Source organism: Beta vulgaris, chromosome 8 (genome assembly GCF_026745355.1).
Source record: "Beta vulgaris subsp. vulgaris cultivar EL10 chromosome 8, EL10.2, whole genome shotgun sequence".
NCBI classification, from domain to species: domain Eukaryota; kingdom Viridiplantae; phylum Streptophyta; class Magnoliopsida; order Caryophyllales; family Amaranthaceae; genus Beta; species Beta vulgaris.
Window position 1 is genome coordinate 9,899,494 of NC_079209.1, and position 23,995 is coordinate 9,923,488.

The 23,995-nt window shown below is 31.4% G+C and overlaps 1 protein-coding gene across 1 annotated transcript; it reads right to left on the minus strand.

Moving 5' to 3' along the window:
* Window positions 1-18,384: 18,384 nt before the first annotated feature.
* On the minus strand, window positions 18,385-18,759 carry LOC109135732 (uncharacterized). Its single transcript, XM_019251275.1, has one exon. The coding sequence runs from the start codon at window positions 18,757-18,759 to the stop codon at window positions 18,385-18,387; it is 375 nt and encodes a 124-aa protein (XP_019106820.1).
* Between the last annotated feature and the right edge of the window lie 5,236 nt (window positions 18,760-23,995).

Consider the following 23,995-nt stretch of genomic DNA (forward strand, 5'->3'; position numbering starts at 1 on the left):
TAAAATTAATCTTGCGTGGACCTGATCCACACTAATATTAGCGTGGACCAAAACCATCAATGTGACATAGTGACCTTTTTTCACATAATCACCTTTTACATTTTCGTTAGAATCGCAATTCGGATCGTACGATCTTATGATCCGATTTTAGCAAAATGATCCAGATCTTATCGTAGCAGGATTGGTAGGATAAGACGATCCTATCTGTCACTTAGATTGTTGCAGGATCTATCAAGACTGGAGTAGCTAGGATCGGTTAGGGTCGGAAGATCCTACTTCTGTACTTATTAAAATGATCCTTAAAGCAACTAACTTTTTCTTTGAGCCCAATAAAGGATAACCTAACTTCATACACGCAAATATTTTCTTCTCTAATGTTTATGACTCTTGCGAAGTCATATTAATTTTGAAATATCAATATTATGTGCGAAAGAATTAGGTATTTAATTAGTATCCATATTGTTTGAAAGATGTGTATTTGTTTGTTGGGAGCATTTTTGTTACTCTTTTTTGCAATTTGGTAGGATCTTACAATCCAACGATTCAATTCTACCGATTCGATCCTACTTTCCTTATCGATTAAAATCACATGTATGAATAGGCTCATATAAGATTTTTACAAATTATTAAGCTCTATTCTATTCAAATTCTTTTAAGTTATTTCAGACAAAAATAAGTTCAAATACTATAAAATAAGTTCAGATAATAAAATATAAGTTCAAATAAGATAAGATTAGATAAGTCTAGTGATACAAATATCATCAAGTTTAATAAGTTCATATAAGATAAAATAAGCTCGGAGAATATAAGATAAGTTCAGATAAGTCAAAATAAGTTGCATAGACCGGACGACCTTTAGTTATAAACCATTTTACTTGGCTAATTTGGCCAGTTAATTATATATATTGTAGTTTATATTAATTGTTGGACTATAGGTTGTTAACAAATGTGTTTGGTGGAATCAGATGTTGGAGCGAGCTAGTTGTTTAATATATAAAAAATAGAGAACATGCCACAAAACCCTATCAAAACCAAGTTTTCTATTTTTGGCAAGAAAGTTGCAATATGACGTGTGTGGACTTGGTTCACGTTGAAATTAGTATGCACCATGCCAAAAGCACATATCATTTCTGAACAATCCACTATATCATTCAGAAACTCACTATATAATGTACAAACTCACTATATCATTCAGAAACATACTATATCTCATGCAAAAACTACATCATTTTTAAACAATCCACTATATCATGAATAAACTCACTATATCATGAATATACTCACTATATCAAACATACTATATCATGCGAAAACTACATCATTTCTGAACAATCTACTATATCATTCAGACAATCATGATATCATTAAGACAATCAGTATATCATGTAGAAACTACATCTTTCTATATTTTAAAGCACATGTCATGATATATATTACACACCCTACATCTTCTTGCATGTTAAAACATTAAAATTAATTCCTTTACTACATTGCATATAATTTAACTATATGTTTTCCGTTAATGAAATCCACTATATTGTATACAAGTTCACTATATCTCGGTAAAATTCACATATAAAGTTAATATTAATTTATTACCAACCCGATGCATACTAACTTAGTGTGCACTGGGTCCATTTAAGATTTTTTAAGAAAGCTAGCTTCCTAGCTATCCCTTTTTCCCAAAACAGTCTAATCACTATCTTCTTTATATTTCCCAAATTAGTTTGAATTATTTTTTTTGGCATGGCCCAACTTTTATTATATATCCTCCGTTCTAACATAAATAAGCACTTATCATTTTAATTAGGTTGTTTCAAAATAAATAAAACATTACTCTATTTAGTATTCACTTTTCTATCTCTCTACTCATCACATGGGTTCTTATTTTTATTTCTCTTTATATCTCTCCTCTCCTAAATTCTCGTGCCAAAGCTCTGTGTTTCATTTAAAACAAAAGGAAAATGATATACGTAGCCCTTAGGGCTATGTATAAGATGTTTAAAATGGGAATAAAATATTCAATCAAGCATTTATTACATCAATTGATGTGAAAATGTGTTTTGAATTCTAAAACTGTTTCCATTTAAAGAAATGTATTTAATACTTATATGTAGCCCTTAGGGCTACATATAACATTACCCAAAACAAAATGGGGAAACATGAACTTTCTAACATCCCTTTATCTCAAAAGTAATACAAAGGAAATACTTTTTGAAAAAAACTATATATTCGTCAATATAAATGCTCAATTTCCCCTCTCATAAATTTAAAAGTTTTCAACTAATTCCTATCCCATCTATTTTTTTTAATAATTTTAACAATAACATGGCAACTTACATCCTTAAGATACATGTCCAACCAAGTGATCACATTATTTTGAAACGGATGGAGTATTATATATATATATATATATATATATATATATATATATATATATATATATATATATATATATATATATATATATATATATATATATATATATATATATATATATATATATATATATATATATATTATATATATATACTATATATATACATATACATATATATATACATATACAAATACATATACATATACAAATACATATATATATACATACACATATATATATACATACACATATATATACACATATACATATACATATACATATATATATATATATACATATACATACATATACATATATATATATACATATACATATATATATATACATATACATACATATATATATATACATATACATACATATATATATATACATATACATACATATATATATATATATACATATACATACATATATATATATACATATACATACATATATATATATACATATACATACTATATATATATACATATACATACATATATATATATACATATACATACATATATATATATACATATACATACATATATATATATACATATACATATATATATATATATACATATACATACATATATACATATACATATACATACATATATATATATACATATACATATACATATATATATACATATACATATACATATATATATACATATATATATACATATACATATATATATACATATACATATACATATATATATACATATACATATATATATATATATATATATATATATATATATATACATATATATATATATATATACATACATATATATATATATATATATATATATATATATATATATATATATATATATATATATATATATATATATATATATATATATATATGAAGTGAGTTCATATGAGAATGCCTACTTATATGAGAAATGAGAATGAATTTTACACCCTATAACTCTTATGAATAAGTGATGTAACTCTAATGAAAAAGTGATGTAACTCCAAAAACAAAATATTTGAAAAAAAAAAAATTCAAAAAAAATAATTTTTTTTTGAATTCAATTTTTTTTAGAGAGATATAACTCTAATGAATAAGTGTTGTAACTCTATACCAATCGTGTGGTTGAGATTCATTCTCATTTCTCATGTAAGGAGCATTCTCATGTGATCTTAACCCTATATATATATATATATATATATATATATATATATATATATATATATATATATATATATATATATATATATATATATATATATATATGCTACTGGAGTAAAATAAGCTACTAGAGTTGGTTGTTATCTACCTCTAAGTTGATGTGAGTTAAGTTTATGATGTCAAGAATCCAAATTTGAGTGTTTCTTGATTCAAAGATTAAATCTTGGTTTTGTTTAAGTGGAAAAGAAGTCACAAACTAATAGTAAAAGATAGAAAAATCCGGCCAAATATAAATTAAGTTACAAATTGAGTTATGATTCACTTTTAAACGCAAAGTTATTAAGCAATCAATTTTAAATTTCAAACACATAATAATTGATATAAGGTGTGTAAATCACAAAAAGTTCCACAAATTTTCACAAAGAAAATTAATATCCAATATCATCTTATTTTATTAATGAATCATATGCCTCTTATATAGGCAATAATACAAACATAAAAAGTTAAGAATTTTGCTCTCCACGCACCTTAGAGCACCATTATTCATGATCTTAAACAAAGATTATTCCACTCTCTTTCTAACTTTCTCTCTCTAAAAAATAACATCTCGCAATCTTTTCCCACATATCCTCTTAACCATGAACAACAAAAAAATCATCCCAACTAATTTTTCCTCTTTCTCTCTTACTTTTTGACCCATCCAACTATTTTTCTCTCTCTTACTCTTTAATTTTTATTTTTTGAAATGTAAAAATGAAAGATATTTCATCTAAAATAAGCAAAATTAGAGATAATCAGTAAATAGCTGGAAATTTTTTTATCCAAAATATAGCAAAATAGGCCTCTATTTATAGAGCTCGTTAAAATAGAGCTCTTGGTATTTTTTTTAAATTTCTTTTCACTTTGTATTTTCTAAAATAAAACCGTTGAAATTTTTGTAACAATTACTATATTTTAAAATCCAGTCAAAATGTGACATTTGGCATCTCTCATCCTACAATCTAATTCATCGTTTCACTCACCCCATGCATTTTTTTTTACTCAATCATTCCCACTCATCTCTTGATCTTATTCTCAATCACCATTAAGAACATTTTTTTTTAAGATCATCCACTTGATCTTTGTTTTCAATCACCACTAAGAGCGCTTTTACAACTAAATCTTACTAGAATTTTTTGCACGCGATGCGTGCTTGAATTTTTTTCGAACAGAAACTCAATTTTCTTCGGCATAAGAGTCAAAATTTGAACATTAGACATACGAAGTATAATTGCTTTTAGTTGCAAAATTTGATTGGTTTAGTTTCCGTCACTTAAGTCTCTCGCCATTCTTTTTGTTTTTTTTTTTACTTTTCAAAGTTAAATTCTATGAATAAAATAGAAATTTTTTTGAATTTATTTATGATTTCTGATATTATAATTTTTTAGTTGATTTTTGAATTAAGTACAGTACTTCATAAATTGTAAAGAAAGTAGACACTTTGATTTCAAGTCAATTTTCTCATAGGCTGTAGTTTGTAAGTGAGTTTTTAAGTTTTTGTAAAGTTTCCTCATTTTAGTGATTTGCATAACGTAAATTATGCAATTTTATGATTTTAGTTGACTTGTGAGTGATTATTATAATTATATTTTTGATATTTTTGTTTGAAGCCCCCTTTGATTTGTAAGTGAATTTGTAATTTAGAATGAGAAGGGGGTAAGATAGTCTCTTCATTCGGGGACACCATAGCTCCCCCCTTCCTTTATATAATAGAGATATGTTATTAATTCTTGGATGATATTTAATATAAACCTTTTTACCTTGATAATTATCGCTATTATATAATAGAAAAAAATACGTCCAAATATATGTAAACGTTTCATTATATATAGGAAACATTATAAAAAAGTACATAATTTTTTTCTTGTCTAATTTCTAAATTCTGATTTCACTACAAATACACCTTTATTTTTTATCATGACCCACCATTAATTGTGAATGGTTCTTGAGAATAGTGATTTGTAAGTAAATTTTTGTATGTATTGACGTTCTAGGTTATTAGTTTTAGTTTGTATATTAATTTTAAGTTTTAATAAAGTTTCCTGATTATTTGAGTGATTTGCGTGATTTTTATAATGTGATTTTCTCAATTGTATGGGTGATTTGTAAAGTTTCTTCTTTTAAGTGATTTGTGAGTGAGTGTTGTAAATTTATTTTCGGTATATTTTGATTTTGACATTCCTTTTGTAATTTAGAAAGAGAAGGGGGGCAAAATAGGCGTTTCAAAAGAGGACACCATTGCTTCCCCCTTCCCTTATATAATAGAGATGAAGCATAAGAAAACTTTCCGAAAATTAAATTCTAACAAAATCAAAATTTAAACCTTCTTAAACTACTCCTAATAAAGTAAGGAAATGAAGTAAGATATAAAGAAGGAAACAAGCTCCTTGGATCAAAAACCTTGAACTTATCTGAACTGAACTAAATTTATTGGAACTGATTCACCCTGATTGGAACTTATTGGACATGATTCGAATTTGTTAACATGAATGGAGCTTATTAGACCTGTTTGGACCCGATCAAAACTTATTAGACCTTATTGGACTTGACTAAAACTTATTCCACAACAAAAATAATGAGTGATAACATATATAATTATCAAACTTTACCCTTTAAAAATATAGTAATTATTGATCTCTTATGAATAACATTTTATAATAAAACTCTTATGATATTATTGTTAACCTTATTTAACCACTATTAGGGGTGGGAATGAGCCGAGCCGATCCTGAATAGTGTTAGGCTCGGCTCGAGCCCGAGTTTCGAAAATAAGGCTCGCTTCGAGCTCGAGGCTCGTCGAGCCTCAAAAATAGAGCTCGACTCGGGCTTGTATCTTTGAATGTGAGGCTCAGCTCGAGCTCGTTTAAGGCTCGGCTCAAAACTGACTTGGTTGAACTTAGAAAACCAGGCTTTAAAATTTACGACCCAACTTAATCTTGTCAGCTCAAATCGTTTATTTATTAAAGATTTAGATGCTAAAGAGTCAGTCCCAACAACTAAGCTAGGCCCAACATCTAAAACTATCTAAATATTTATAGATAGACCCATATTTATAATGTTGAATTCCCAACACTTGTTATTCCTTCGATGTGGGACATCTGAAAGTAAAAAAGCAAAATCATCCAGCTACAAGCCTTGGCCTGGAGGATTTGTAAACTACTTCAGTTTGAAAATATCCCCACCACCCATTCCAAAACAAACTTTCCAACTACCTTAGTGGATCGTAATAGTTTTATATTGCATCATAATTAGATAGTGTTTTGTTAGAAGCTTATAAAATTTGTGCAACCTATAAATTGTCAAATGTTGTCAAAGTATAAATAGCCTTCATCAAGAAAAGTTAGACATGACAAACAATAAGTAAGGGAAAATAAGGGTGTTGTTTGTCTTTAAAATCGATGTGGGACACTTAATAATTTGCATAAATATTACCTAAGTAAGAAGTTTTCGAGCATACTCACGAGCTTTTGAGCCGAGCCATAGACGACTTGGGCTTGGTTCGTTTATATATCGAGCCGAACTCGAACTCGAGTCGAGCCCATTCGAGCCGAGCTTTGACCGAGGCGAACCGGAATAGTTCACGAGCAGGCTTGGCTCATTCGCACCCCTAACCACGATAATAATATTTTTAGTAATAACATAATCAACATATTAATAATAAAATAATACACAATAATATGATTATAATAATCATAGTGGCACTTTAAGTAAAAATTTAATTTTAATTTATTGGTTATTGATTATTTGAAACTTATTGGACATGATTGAAACTTATTGGGTCTGATTAAAACTTATTGGACCTGATTAGACCTTATTGAAACTTATTTGAACTGATCTGAACTGATTGGATCTTCCACTTGGTTTTTTGAGGTAAGAGAACACACCCTAAATAAGATATGACTTAGGAATTGAAATAAGACAAATAATTTCGGCCCTCATTAATGAAATTAGGACCGAAATTGTACTTATTACAACCTTAAATTGTAAGATTATTCAAATCCAATAATTAGATATATCAACTAATTTACTTATTTTAAGTTGTCTTGTCTCATTTATATTATTAGTTCTATGTGCTTCCCAAAGCACTGTGAAAGCTTTGTAAATTTTTCTCACTTTCAGTTTACATTCGTTTTCTAAAATCTATTCACTTTTGGTTTATCTCTTATTTGCCAAACTTCTTTCCTCTTTTATCTTTCTCGCAAGGTTTTAAATTTCTTAAAAGTAACTACAAGACATATGGGATGATCCATTTTTTTTATATTTCTTGGTTATTAGATCTACAGTGAACAAGTAAATTTATGAAAATAGAATATTACTCCTTTGTTATGTTTTTACTGGGTGCTAACTTATATGAATACTAGCATCATATGCACGCGATGCGTACGACAACATATTAACATCAATAATGACATTAAAATCGTTAGAGACACTTATTAATATTATTTTATTGTAGTTTAATTTGATCATTCATAACTTTTTTTCAATTTAATGAACGAACATATATCATAATGTACGTACTATAGGTGATATTATTAGATAATATATACTAATCTCTTTATATATGTGTAATTTTATTGCATAACAACAAATTGAGAAATTGGATGGTATAAGCCTATGTCTTTAATATATTTAAATTATGAATATATTTTTAAATAATATATCTAATAATCATTCCATATTTCTACATAAAAATAAAATGATACTCCCTCTGTTTTTGTATCGTTCTCACTTGGAATCTTGACACTATTCATACTTAGAAATAATCTTCTCAATTTTTTTCAATTTATAAGAAAAGATATAGTCATGTGTGGTCTTGTTTGACTCGTTTCAATTAGCACATTATTGATATTCAATCGTTATAATTTTTACTAATATATAATGAAAGATATTTAAGTTCAAAGATGTGCATTCGGAGATGCGCCCAAGAAAGTGAGAGATAAAAAAACAGAGGGAGTAAGATGTATCATCCCAACTGACAAAAACGACTAATACGAACCTTTTAATAAATAAGATGAGAAATTATCCTAATCAACACATACGACAATTATAAAAGCCAAAAAATAAAAAGATGAGATTATCTCTTATTTTTCTTGGTATGTTTATGAATGGTTAATGTATGTTCTTTGAGATTGTAATTGAAATTGAAAGTTTAGGTATAAAGAAAATTTGTAAGTTATTACTTTGTAATTGTTTGGAATTGCTTTAGTTATATCAGTTTATTTTTCAATCGAATATTTCTCATTCTAAGGATTTTTTTTAAAGGTTTTATATATAAATAAATTACGTCTTACTATAAGTTAGACAATATTAATTCTCCTTACTGCACAGAATTGTAGATCAAGAACGAATTGAATATTTTAAAAAATAAGCATTTTTGGATAAGTGAAAGTTAGAAAAGCAATTTTATAGGAGGACACTATAACTCCCTATTTGCTTATATAATAGAGATATTAAAAGACGTATCTAAACAAAGAACGATGCTACACGGTGCTCTCTCTTAGGATGTTTTACTCCATGTAATTTACCTACAATAAAAATATAAGAAATGCATTGAATAAGAAACATGAGTATTATCTTTATCGTAATTTCAAATTTATATAATACTCCCTCCGTTTCCTAATGAAATTCCCTCTTTTCATTTAAGTGCGTTTCCAAAAGATCTTCCATCTTTTACTTTATTCCTTATTTGGATTTTTTTTCCCTTTTTACCCTCTCATGTCCCTATCATATGGTCCACCATTACATTATTAATTCAATTTTACTCCCTTTCTCTAACCTATTTTAATCCTTTTTTATTTGTTTATTTATTTTAACCCCTTTCTCTTTCCTACTTTACCCACCCCACACCCCCACACAAATGGATCTTCCTTGGTATTTGTAGGAATAGTAACAAGGAAGATCTTTAGGAAACGGAGGGAGTAAAGTCTTAACCACTAAATCAAGTAATATTTAATGTTATTATTTCAAAGTAAATTCCTTACTCGGAGCTTAATCCCTGCCTAAAAACTCATTTACCAGGAGTAGGGGTGATAATGGGCCTGACAAGCTCGCGAGCAGCTCGGGCTCGGCTCGGTCAAAGCTCGACTGGTTGAAGCTCGACTCGACCTCGGGATCGGCTCGAGACTTAAATGAGCCGAGCCGAGCTAGGCAAAGTTCAGCTCGTAAAGCTCGTGAACAACTCGATTATTATTTTATACTAAAAAAATATTTTATATTAATAATAAAATTATATTAAAAAATATTTTATATTAAAAAATTGTTTATATATTAAAAAATTATTTATATATATTAAGAATTATATTAAGTATTTATTTTAAGATATTAACTAAGGTATATAATAGAAAAAAGATAAAAAGAAAAGGTAAAGTCAATTAAAAAGAAAAAGAAAACAAATTCTAAACGAGCTCACGAACCGAGCTCGAGCCGCAAATTCTAATCACGAGCTCGAGCCAAGACGATCCTATGAACAGTTAAACGAGCTCGAGCCGAGCCCAATGTTGTTTGGGCTCGGCTCGCTTGATAAGCACCCCTAACCAGGAGTATTACCTTTACGTATAATAGATGATGAATCGTAATAATGATGTAAAGGAAATAACTAGCCGAAGAATACTTTTATCTTTTTTTATATATATATTTATAAAAGGTAACATTTTTTTTAGGAACTATAAAGATAATACTTATTTTTTTGATGAGTAATTTTTTTTTAAAAAAAGGATATTCTATTTGGTACTACTGTAATTTGAGCGTTTTCATTTGGTACCCCTTTTTTTTTGGATTTTATATGGTACCACAATAGTTTGAACTTATTCTTTAACGTAACATTATGTTAAACAAAAGTTTAGTTCGGGGGTTAAACAAAGTTAGGAGTTTGTCTAATTTCGCGTAATTAAGGTTTTGGGAGACATTTTAATCTTTAATGACCAAACTTAAGGTCCAATTTGGTTAAAAAAAGTAGGCATTTCTTGACAAGTAAAACAAAGTTCTAGTCATTTTTCTCCAATTTCGACTTTAATTTTTACCCATAAGAGCCAAAATGACTCCCAAATTTTAGCTGAACATTTCTCGATGCACAAGGCATGTAAAACGAGGCAAACTACTAACCTATTTAACCCAAAACTAATGTTTTATTTAACATAATGTTATGCTAAAGAATAAGTCCAACCTATAGTGGTACCATATACAATCCGGAAAACAATTTGTTACTAAATGGAAAAGCCCAAAATATAATACTACTTCCTCTGTTTCGTTTTAAATGCAGCAAATGAATATTTTATAACTCACAAATAATTAGGGGCGAAGCTAGACTTAATGAGACCCCGTGCAATATTTGAAAATTGGGCCGTCGATCATAATTTTTCTTAGATATATAAAAAACAATTATTTTATTAACCCAAAATTGCAAAGTATAAAGCTTACCTTGCCGCTGGTACATTTACTAAAAAATTCAAGCCTCAAACATATCTTATATATCATCTTCTTCTCAACAATTTCAAGTTGGACAATTTCTAACGGTTTAATCATCAATTCAGTGAAATAATTGAAGATTAATCCATTGAATTGAGAATTGAAGTTTATCCCTTCAACTTCTCTTGAAAAGAGGCTATCTAATTTTGTAAAAATAAAAATCGTAATTTAGCAATAAATTGTGTAATATTGTTGAGATGAGAATTTAATGAAACTTTGAACTGCTTTGGATAATTGTGTAATTTGAATTGGGTTTTTGGATGAGAAAATTTTGGGAACTGGATGAACATCGTGAATGACTGAATGGGGAAGAAGCTTCGTACATATCGAAGTAAGGAGGAAAAATACCTCGGCTGTTGTGTGAATCAAAAGAATGAAAATAATAAATTGCTCCCTTAAAAAATAGGTTAATGAGATTAGAACCTATGATTTAATGCTATGATGACCTTTCATTACCACTAATCCATTTTAATCTACTTTGTATAATAAATCAACAATATAATAAAAAAAAACTATTTGACGCCTTTTTATTTGGAGGCCCCGTGCGGTCACCGGTCACCCACCCCGCACGCCCTTAGAACCGCCCTTGCAAATAATATCCCTTTGTTACATTTAAAATGAAACAGAAGAAGTATCAAACAAATTGTTAGCATTTAAAAAAGTAGTATTTTGTAGAGATGGATAATAAAACATGGCGTTTACTTTGACTATAGGTTTCTAGAGTTTTTCATAAATTAATACTCCTTTAGTCCTTGCTTAAGGCGCTTTTACCCGCCTTGGGTACGTCGGCGAGGATTGAGATTGGTTTAAACAACAATAACAACACAAGTATTACAAAAGGTTTTGTCGGTTTGACATCATAAAGACTTGAAAGAAACATAATCATAAAACAATAAAGAAATTTTTTAATAACAAACAATTGGTAGGAGAGTACGACGACTTTGTCTTTCCTTCTAGATGAACTTACCAAAAGATCGAGGACTACAAGAGAAGTTACATTTGTTAACTTACTATTTTGATTATTAATCCACTAATCAGACTTGTGTGGACGGTGGACCCAATTTACGTTTAACATTAGTATGCATCAGGTTAAAAACACGTATTATTTAGAACAATCAACTATATTATTTAGAAACTCATTTCATCATGCAGATATTCGCTATAACTCACACACTATATCATTTAGAAACATACTATATCAAGCAGAAAATACATCATTTCTAAACAATCAACTATATAAAACCCACTATATCATGCATGAAGAAACTCACTATATCATTCAGAAACATATTATATCACGTAGAAACTACATTACTTGTGAACAATCCACTATATCATTCAGAGTTCAGATACTCACTATATCATGCAGAAACTCGCTATATCATTCAGATACTCAGAATATCATGCAGAAACTACAACTTTATACTATATATGTTAAAGCACGTGTCATGATATATACTACACAACCTACATCTTCCTGTATGTTAAAGCATAATATCAAATGCTATGTTATATTGCATATGATTTCATTATATGTTTTCCGTTAATATGATCCACTATATTGTATATAGGTTCACTATGTATTTTTATAAAACTCACTATATGAAGTTAATATCAATTATCAACCCAGTGCACACTAAGTTACTGTGCACAAAGTCCATTTAAGTTTTTTATTATTAATATGATTCCTCTATTCTAAAATAAGTGAAACACTTCTTTCAAAAAGTTTTCACATAAACGAAATAAGTGTTTCACTTATTTTATAATGGATGAAGTATTAATTATGTATTAATAAAAGCTATAAAAGAGTTAAAATTCTAGATTTAGGTATAGAAGATGAATCCAAGATCTTATATGTACTCCCTTAGTATTTTTTTTATCTTTTCCATTTTAACTGTGTGTGTTTGTCAATACACTTATTGGACCTTAAATATCTTTCATATAATGATTAAATATTAATACAGTAGTCGTTGAGACAAATCAAACAAGACCATATGTGACTATATTTTTCCTTATATACTGACAAAAATTTAAAAGATCATATCTTATTGTGAATTGTGTCAAGATTTTAAGTGAGAGAGATAAAAGAATACATAGAGAATACTTTACTAATCTATGTTAATAGTGCAAAAGTCAAGCTTTCTTTTCGACAGAAATAGGGTTTTATTGATAATAAAAAGCCAAACGGTACTTAAAATAATTTTTAAGAAATCTAAAATTCCAACCCAAATACATAACAATTAGAACTAATTACATCGTAGATTTCATCAACAATAGCCTTAATAAAAAACTTCATATGAAGCAATACAATATATGAATTAGCACTAATTCGGCTTAAGATCCACTGATGTGTAGTCGATCGATTGGGTGAAAATACATATGTAGTCCTCTAGATAGTTACAATGATTATGAAACCTAAGATCTTCATTCCTCGCCAAACGAACAACCAAGGAGATTAATCTTTCAAGCAAACCGCAATTATTAAATTCCAATGTTCCATAAGGGAAGTTAAGGAAGTCATATTCCAAACTCTCACTAAAGAAGAGAACAAACCTAAAAATTGGAAAGAATAGTCTCATAAAGAAAGAAGAAGGATGATTATTAAAAACTAATGAATAAAAGAAAGATTCGGGGCTTACCACCATCAAATAGATGATGATGGAAATCGCTTGTGACTGGAAAAGAAGTTAGAGTTTTTAGGTTTTTTTAGAGAGGGAGAGGGAGGGGCTGAGATTTACCTTCGCAAAAGTCAAGCTTTTGTAACTAACTAGTGAGTATCTCGGGTAATGCCTCGAGTTATTAATTTTTGTATTATTTTGTCTAGTGAGGAAAAATTGACGTTATAACATGATAAATAATTGCATAGTATGTCGAAAAATAACTCTTAAAAGTTTGCACATGAAAGCCAAAGCTTAAATTTCTACAAAAATTGGCCGAACTAAGAATTTATGTCTATAATAGTCTCTTGTTATTCCCATTAAAGTGTTAGGAATTTAACTACTTGTATAAGTATTTTAATAAGATATAATCATAAGATATTATTATATTTTATTTTGAAATAAGTAAACAATGATGTAATGTTGGATTCATGGTTAAACTCTCACTTTTCATATTAAAGGTCATGAGTTCGAGTCCTTGTAACTACACAATGTTACTTTTTAAGTTGAGAGGTTTGACATTGAAATAGAGCATTTGAATTAGCACCTTAGAACAGTGGCGGACGCATCTAGGAAAAAGGGTACAGTTGTATCCCCCTTTTCAATTAAAAAAACAGCTTTAATAGAAAAAGGAAACTCAACATCAAAGGAGAGTGAAGCATGCACAACATAGATAAAGCACTGGGTCTTTTTGTAACTCCCCGACCTCTAATCCTCGTTGTTAAGTTAATTAATCGATTATTAGCAGCGGAACCTAGATAGTCGGCGCGTTACCGCCGTACTTTACATAAGGAAAATACAAGGCAACATAAAATCATAAACTTAAACATTTTATAACATAAAGCATAATATAGATCCAACATTAGTCTTGATTACTAGAAACTTAGTTACTAATCAGAGTTTTGACATAAACTTAAATTAAAACCATGAGAGTCTAGATAATCTAGATATTATTTAAATCCTCACTGCTACACCATCCCGTTATCACCATCGGTACCTAAAACATAAAACAAAACGTCGTGAGCCGAGGCTCAGTATCATACTAGCTACTCTAACATCGTAAATTCATTTCACATCACTTTAGTTAAAAACAGGGAGAATAGAATAAGTAAAACATTTCACAAACATATCATATCATGTTACATTATCTTCTTTATCATGTTCATCATCATATATATTTTACTTTGGTAACTTGGCTAGTACAACGGAAGGGACGTCTCCCCAGAACATAACATCATAAACGGAAGGCAACCACTCGAGGACAAAAACCCTCACTAGACGGAAGGTGGCGTTATTTGCCCAGAATGCGCGGTGCCACCCGAGGACAATAGCCCTCACTAAACGGAAGGTGGTTAACCGGCCGGAAGGTACGTGTACGACCCGGGATAACAGAATACTTTCCAAGAACCGTCTTTCACTTGAATTTATCATGTTTCATTTCTTTTAAGCATATCATCATCGTGAATAATTATATTCTTTCATTTCATATCATAACATCATCATCATCATTTCATAGCATCATATCATCATAACCATCATAAAATATTCCATTTCGATCCCGCAATCCATACATAAAACATAATATTAATCATGATCATAAAACATACTTTGAAGGGGAATGCGGGTGTTAGCAGTAGACGTTACCTGAATTCCTGCTTAATAACCTTGATAGCCGGGGGAGACTTGTAATATCCTTTATCTCCTTTAATCTAATCAAGAATAGTTTTATTAATGAATGTTTCGTTATTTAGATTTTAAGTGTAAATATTAGTTTAGCGTTTATTAAGGTCATAGCGGTTATTATAACGTCGTAAAGGTTTCTTTAAAGGTCATTATTTCTTAATCGTTAATAACGTTTTAATTAAGACGACTCTTTAACAACTAATTGATGAAATAACTCATTTGGCTATATTTTTAGAAATTATCGAAACATTAAAGTTATATTACTACATATTATATAACCTTTCAAAAACATTTCATTATTCTAGTTCATAGTTAATAACAAATTAGTCGTCCATTAATAAATTAATTAAGTTTAAAGTTATAATAGATCCATTAACATTATTTTAATATTATTTAGTCATTTAAAACTAACAAGTCAAGTAACTAATTATTATAAGTGAACTTAAGGATTAGTGAAGCACTCATAACTATAATAACTCAATTATAACAACAAGCTTAATGAATTATTTTTAATTAGTTTTAAACAACTCAACTAGTTTAGAAATCATGAATGAGTTTGTTTTGTAAAAGTCCGCCTACTTTTAAATTAAGATTAGGCAATGATAAGCCCAATATTAAAAAGATAATTAGCCCAATAATGACTAGGTTAATTTCTTTTGATGACTAGTTTAATTCATTTAGTGACTAGGTTTACTTTTATATTAAAATTAGACCGTCTTTTTTAATAATTTTTGATCATGAATTATAACCCAATAATAGATTTTAGTAAATAAGTTAGGTGGTTTAGTAAAACTAACTAAATCAGTCCACTAAAGCTCAATATACTAAAGTAATAACAAGATTAACTTAAATGATTTAACTAAGTAAATTCATATTATAAGCCCAACATTATACTTAACTTAATAATTAAACTAACATAACTTAATAAAATACTAAGTCAGCTTTAGTTTAACTCAATTAGCCCATTTAATACTAAGTAGCTTAGCTAATACTATAACAAGTCAGATTTGAGCCCAATTTATGTACATACAACACTTGAATTGAGTTGGTTTAACTAATACTAGAATTTTTTTGCACGCAATGCGTGCTTGAATTTTTTTCGAAACAAAAACTCGATTTTCTTCGGCATAAGAGTCAAAATTTGAACATTAGACATACAAAGTATAATTGTTTTTATTAGTTGCAAAATTTGATTGGTTTAGTTTCTGTCACTTAAGTCTCTCACCATTTTTTGTTTTTTTTTTTTTTTTTTACTTTTCAAAGTTAAATTCTATGAACAAAATAGAAATTTTATTGAATTTATTTATGATTTCTAATATTATAATTTTTTAGTTGATTTTTGAATTAAGTACAATACTTCATAAATTGTAAAGAAAGTGGACACTTTGATTTCAAGTCAATTTTTCATAGGTTGTAGTTTGTAAGTGTCTTTTTAAGTTTTTATAAAGTTTTCTCATTTTAGTGATTTGCATAACGTAAATTATGCAATTTTATGATTTTAGTTGACTTGTGAGTGATTGTTATAATTATATTTTTTGTATTTTTGTTTGAAGTCTCCTTTGATTTGTAAGTGAAATTATAATTTAGAATGGGAAGGGGGGGCAAAATAGGCATTTCAAAAGAGGACACCATTGCTCCCCCCTTCCCTTATATAATAGAGATAAATCAGTCCATAAATATAACTTAGTAAGTCCATGAACAAGTTCAAACTACATGTAATCCCAACAACGAGGATTCAGTTTTAAGTTACTTAGTTTAGGTTCTAATTGAACTATTCTTGGCCCAAAACTAATATAACTAACAAAAGGAATTTAGACTTGGGCTTGGTTTTAAGAAATCAGAAATTAAAAGGAGAGGAGCATCACCTCTGCTACTAGGAGCAGGGAGACCACGAGTGGGGCGAGGGAGTTGCGAGCTCCGGCAAACGGCGGCAGTGCGACGACGAGGCGGTGGCGCTGTGCGCGTGCTGCTGGCGCGACGAAGGAGAGCGACGAGAGAGAACGCGAGGAGGAGAGAGAGTGCGCGAGGAGGAGAGAGAGCGAACGTGAGGGTGCTGGCGCGGATCTCCGGCGGCGGACTGATGACCGGCGAGTGACGAGGTGGGGGCGGGACTGTGCGCGACGCAGGTGGCGCGCGCGGTGGCTGACGGTGGTCGGTTGTGGGGGCGAAACAGAAGAGAGAGAGAAAAGAAATTTGGGGTTTTTTTTATTGGGTTTCTTTTAGTTACAATTTTTCTGGCGATTATTGACTGAATTTCTGATTAGAGGGAGAAGAGATGATGAAGGTTGTTGTTGGTGTGTTCTTGGTATTGAATCCATGACTATTTATAGGGAAATTTGGAGTTAAAATCAGTGGTTGGGAGGAAGATGGTGAAGTAAATAATCTGATTTTGTTAACTTGAAGAAGCAATGGTGATGGGTTGGTGATAGATCTTGACTGAAGAAGAAGAAGAGAGTTGTGATTGCATGGGTGCCAAATGGCCATGAAAGGGTGAGGAAGAAGGCAAATTAATGGGGAAATTGACCATGGCTTCCTCTTTTTCTTTTTCCCTTTTTGTTTCCCAACCAAAAATCAGAAAATTTTCCATACTAACACTCTTAAACGTGACTTAATGAAATCTTGGGTGAAATGTTGACATTTTGTACTTTAAGTGAATTATCCACTATATTAGCCTTCTTGTTTAACTCATGAAATCGTATATTATAAATTATCGTCATAATTTAAGTTGGTAAATTTTTATGTTAAAATTCTATAATCATTTTATTATACGTTGCTTAATTAGTGGAACGAATAAAATAAAATATATTCTAACTACATTATTATGTTAATTATTCACTTAAATATGTTTAAAATTTTTAGGATATTACATCCTTACCCCCTTAGAAAAAGTTTCGTCCTCGAAACTTACATAGCATTGTCAAAAGGATAAAATCATGCATTCATAAACTTGAACATTCAAACATAAGATTTCAGAAGCATATAATTAAACACATCAAAGTCATCTATTCAAACAAGTGAGGGTATTTTGTTTTCATCTGATCCTCTACTTCCCAAGTGGCTTCGGATGACGTGTGATTAGCCCATAGAATCTTAATCATAGGAATTACTTTGCTTCTAAGTCGCTTTTCCCTACGATCAAGAATTTCAATCGGTTTCTCTTCATAAGTCAAATCCTTCCTTAGCTGCAACGGCTCGTGTCTGATCACATGGCTAGGGTCTGGTATATACTTTCGCAACATCGACACGTGGAATACATTATGAACTTTATCCAAATCTGTCGGCAACACCAAGCGATAAGCTACTTCGTTGACTCGATCCAAAATCTCATATGGACCAATGTACCTCGGACTTAGCTTACCAGTTTGACCAAATCTCATAATACCCTTAGTAGGCGAAATTTTCAAGAAAACATGATCACCTACTTCGAACACATGTGCTCTTTTTCAATGCCTCCTTATCTGGAACACATGTTCTACCCTGAAATCTCAACATGCCATCATCTTGGATCACAAACCCCGGTGATTTTCCCTTCTTCACATCACTCTTTATCTTTTGCAACTCCAAGTCTCCATCTTGCGCCTCTTTTATTTCTTCCAACAAAGTCGGCCTCAACTCCAATGCGTACAACTGTGCTTCTATTTTCGGTTGCATGATCTCCACTTTCATCTTCATCAAATCATCATTGATTTCTTTCGGCAAGGTTAAGGTTGTGTTTAGGTAGGATTTGCGGCTTAGAGCATCAGCTACGACATTAGCTTTGCCTGGGTGATATAGGATCTCGACATCATAATCCTTTAGGAGTTCAAGCCATCTACGCTGCCTCAAGTTCAATTCCTTTTGGGTAAAAATGTATTTAAGGCTTTTGTGGTCGGTGAAGATCTTACACGGAACACCATAGAGATAGTGTCTCCATATTTTGAGAGCAAACACAACTGCGGCTAGTTCAAGGTCATGGGTTGGGTAGTTTTGTTCATGAGGCTTGAGTTGACGGGAAGCATATGCTATCATTTTGCATCAACACACACCCTAATCCATGCTTAGAGGCATCGCTATACACAACAAATCCATCAGTTCCAGAAGGGAGAGTAAGAACAGGAGCAGTGGTGAGACGCTTCTTCAACTCTTGAAAAGCTGCTTCACATTCATCACTCCATACAAACTTAACCGTCTTCTTTACCAATCGAGTTATAGGCATGGCTATCTTGGAGAAATCTTGGACAAATCTTCTATAATATCCAGCTAAACCCATAAAACTCCGAACTTCAGGAACATTAGTGGGTCTAGGCCATTCCATGATAGCTCTTATCTTTTGTGGATCAACCGAGACTCCAGTATCTGAAATGATGTGCCCTAGAAAGGCAACTTCTTTCAACCAGAACTCACATTTCTTCAACTTTGCATACAACTTCCTTTCTCTCAACACTTCTAACACCTTCCTCAAATGTTCTTCATGCTCGATAACGTTTCTTGAAAACACCAAGATATCATCGATGAATACAACCACAAACTTATCGAGGTATGATTTAAATACTCGGTTCATCAGATCCATGAAGACAGCAGGGGCATTGGTTAACCCAAATGGCATTACTGTGAATTCATAATGACCATATCGGGTCCTGAAAGCAGTTTTTGAAATATCTTCTGGCTTTATGCGGAGTTGATGATATCCGGATCTTAAATCAATCTTGGAGAAGATAGTTGCACCTCGAAGTTGGTCAAAAAGATCATCAATACGAGGCAATGGATATTTATTCTTGATGGTGATCTTGTTCAACTCTCGATAATCAATGCAAACCTCATGCTTCCATCTTTCTTCTTGACAAATAGAACTGGTGCACCCCATGGCGACACACTAGGTCGAATATACCCCTTCTCGAGTAATTCATCTAGTTGCTTTTTCAGTTCTTGTAACTCAGCAGGTGCCATTCGATAAGGTGCCTTGGAGATAGGAGCAGATCCAGGAACGAGGTCAATGCTGAAATCTATTTCTCTTTCTGGTGGCATGCCAGGTATCTCTTCCGGAAATACATCAGGGTACTCACAAACTATGGAATATCGGATAACGAGGGTTCAGGTTTGGTTAGGTCTACCACACTACATAGGTATCCGTAATGACCCTTTGAAAGTAACTTGAAGGCTTTCAAGGATGAGATGATTTCAGGTTTGGTTGGACTTTTCTTCTTCGATAAGAAACCTTACACCCATCTGGCTTCCTGAGGGTTATTTCATGGTTAAGGCAATTTATGTCCGCTTTGTACTTCGACAACCAATTCATTCCCAATATCACATCAAAGTCGGTTAATTCAAATTGAATGAGGTCTACTTGAAATTCACATCCTCCTATAAGAATAGGACAATTTCTATACATGACATCACATAAGATGGATTCACCATTAGGGATGGTGACAGACATGGCAGAGAATTCAGAGCATGGTTTTGCATTCAAGCTTCTAGAAAATGCAGTAGATATAAACGAATGGGAAGCTCCAGAATCGAAAAGGACATAAGCAGGTACAGAGTTGACAGGAAAAGTACCAGTAATGACAGTATCATCTGCCTCGCTTCTCACGCTGCATCATAAAGACTCTTCCAGCCTGCGTGGGTCCACGTGGAGGGTTCTTATTTGCGTTACCTGCATTTCCACCATAGCCAGAGTTTTGGCCGTTTCTTTGACCACGATTAAGAACATTTCCACTTCGCCAATCTGGAATTGGACTTTTTAATCATGACCTGGTTTACCACATCGATAACACTGATCACTTCCCCTACGACATTCATTCGTCATGTGGCCTTGTCTTCCGCATTTGTTGCATCGAGGAATTTGCTTCTGATCGTTTCCCGAATATCCCGTGTTCGGCTTTTTGTTGAAGTTGTTGTTGGAGTGGCTATCATGAGATTTAGCTTTTCTTTTTCCACCCTCATACACTTCCTTCCGCAGCTTCATTTTCCTTTCAACATTGATACCCGGTCATATAGCTCTTGATAAGACTTACTCATATTTGCAGCAAGCCTTTCTTGAAGATCCAGGTTCAAACCTCCTTCAAATCGATTCATCCTTTGACGATCCGTAGACACCAGATCAGGAGCAAATCGAGCTAACTCATTGAACTTCACAGCATATTCCAGAACTGACATACCCCTTTGCCTCAGATGGATAAACTCATATTCCATCTGGAGTTGCAGAGACTGAGGGTAAAACTGGTTTCTCATAGCCTCCTTTAAACCTTCCCATCCAAATCCAGGTTGATTCTGCATCTCTCTAGCAGTCTTCCACCACAGATCAGCTTGCCCTTTTAAGTAGAATACAGCAAAGTTAACTTTCCACTTGTCTGGACACTGGGTGGCATCAAAGAGTTTCTCCATGCCATTCAACCATTCCTCAACTCGGTGGGGTCAGGTTTTCCATCATAAGTAGGCGGCTTGTGAGAGAAAACCTTTTGAACATATTGGAGCATTCTTCCTCTCCGTCTTGGCCCTTGGTCGGTTTCCTTGCAAGAATTCCATCATCAGCTTCATTATATCCACCTGATTTCCGTTAGCATTTTCAGTCGTTTCTTCGAAAACAGGGTCACTTCGCAAGGTATCTAGCCTTTGCCTCATTTCTTCAAGTGTGACTTCAGGCCCATGGTTCCACTTCCTCCATTAGTAGGTCCACTTCACTTGTTGCCATGTTCTAAAACATTACATATCCCATGTACATAACATGTTAAACGAGGCATAGACGTCATCGTAAAAATAATATAAAAACATTCCCTTCCTCGATCCTAACACTCACACTCATTTTCATTTGTAAACCCTATACTTATGGTGATGACTCCCCTTTTACTAGATTACTTTACCATTTATTCACTAATTTAAGTAAAATCTTGAGATTTTACTTGAGGCATCGAGAACCGTTGCTCTGATACCAACCTGTAACGCCCCGACCTCTAATCCTCGTTGTTAAGTTAATCAATCGATTATTAGCAGCGGAACCTAGATAGTCGGCGCGTTACCGCCGTACTTTCATAAGGAAAATACAAGGCAACATAAAATCATAAACTTAAACATTTTATAACATAAAGCATAATATAGATCCAACATTAGTCTTGATTACTAGAAACTTAGTTACTAATCAGAGTTTTGACATAAACTTAAATTAAAACCATGAGAGTCTAGATAATCTAGATATTATTTAAATCCTCACTGCTACACCATCCCGTTATCACCATCGGTATCTAAAACATAAAACAAAACGTCGTGAGCCGAGGCTCAGTAACATACTAGCTACTCTAACATCGTAAATTCATTTCACATCATTTTAGTTAAAAGCAGGGAGAATAGAATAAGTAAAACATTTCACAAACATATCATATCATGTTACATTATCTTCTTTATCATGTTCATCATCATATATATTTTACTTTGGTAACTTGGCTAGTACAACGGAAGGGACGTCTCCCCAGAACATAACATCATAAACGGAAGGCAACCACCCGAGGACAAAAGACCTCACTAAACGGAAGGTGGCGTTATTTGCCCAGAATGCGCGGTGCCACCCAAGGACAATAGCCCTCACTAAACGGAAGGTGGTTAACCGGCCGGAAGGTACGTGTACGACCCGGGATAACAGAATACTTTCCAAGAACCATCTTTCACTTGAATTTATCATGTTTCATTTCTTTTAAGCATATCATCATCGTGAATAATTATATTCTTTCATTTCATATCATAACATCATCATCATCATTTCATAGCATCATATCATCATAACCATCATAAAACATTCCATTTCGATCCCGCAATCCATACATAAAACATAATATTAATCATGATCATAAAACATACTTTGAAGGGGAATGCGGGTGTTAGCAGTAGACGTTGCCTGAATTCCTGCTTAATAACATTGATAGCCGGGGGAGACTTGTAATATCCTTTATCTCCTTTAATCTAATCAAGAATAGTTTTATTAATGAATGTTTCGTTATTTAGATTTTAAGTGTAAATATTAGTTTAGCGTTTATTAAGGTCATAGCGGTTATTATAACGTCGTAAAGGTTTCTTTAAAGGTCATTATTTCTTAATCGTTAATAACGTTTTAATTAAGACGACTCTTTAACAACTAATTGATGAAATAACTCATTTGGCTATATTTTTAGAAATTATCGAAACATTAAAGTTATATTACTACATATTATATAACCTTTCAAAAACATTTCATTATTCTAGTTCATAGTTAATAACAAATTAGTCGTCCATTAATAAATTAATTAAGTTTAAAGTTATAATAGATCCATTAACATTATTTTAATATTATTTAGTCATTTAAAACTAACAAGTCAAGTAACTAATTATTATAAGTGAACTTAAGGATTAGTGAAGCACTCATAACTTAAACTCAATTATAACAACAAGCTTAATGAATTATTTTTAATTAGTTTTAAACAACTCAACTAGTTTAGAAATCATGAATGAGTTTGTTTTGTAAAAGTCCGCCTACTTTTAAATTAAGATTAGGCAATGATAAGCCCAATATTAAAAAGATAATTAGCCCAATAATGACTAGGTTAATTTCTTTTGATGACTAGTTTAATTCATTTAGTGACTAGGTTTACTTTTATATTAAAATTAGAC

Coding starts and splice junctions, on each gene's coding strand:
- LOC109135732 (XM_019251275.1), bottom strand. CDS start 18,759: ATGAGATTTGGTCAAACTGGTAAGCTAAGTCCGAGGTACATTGGTCCA.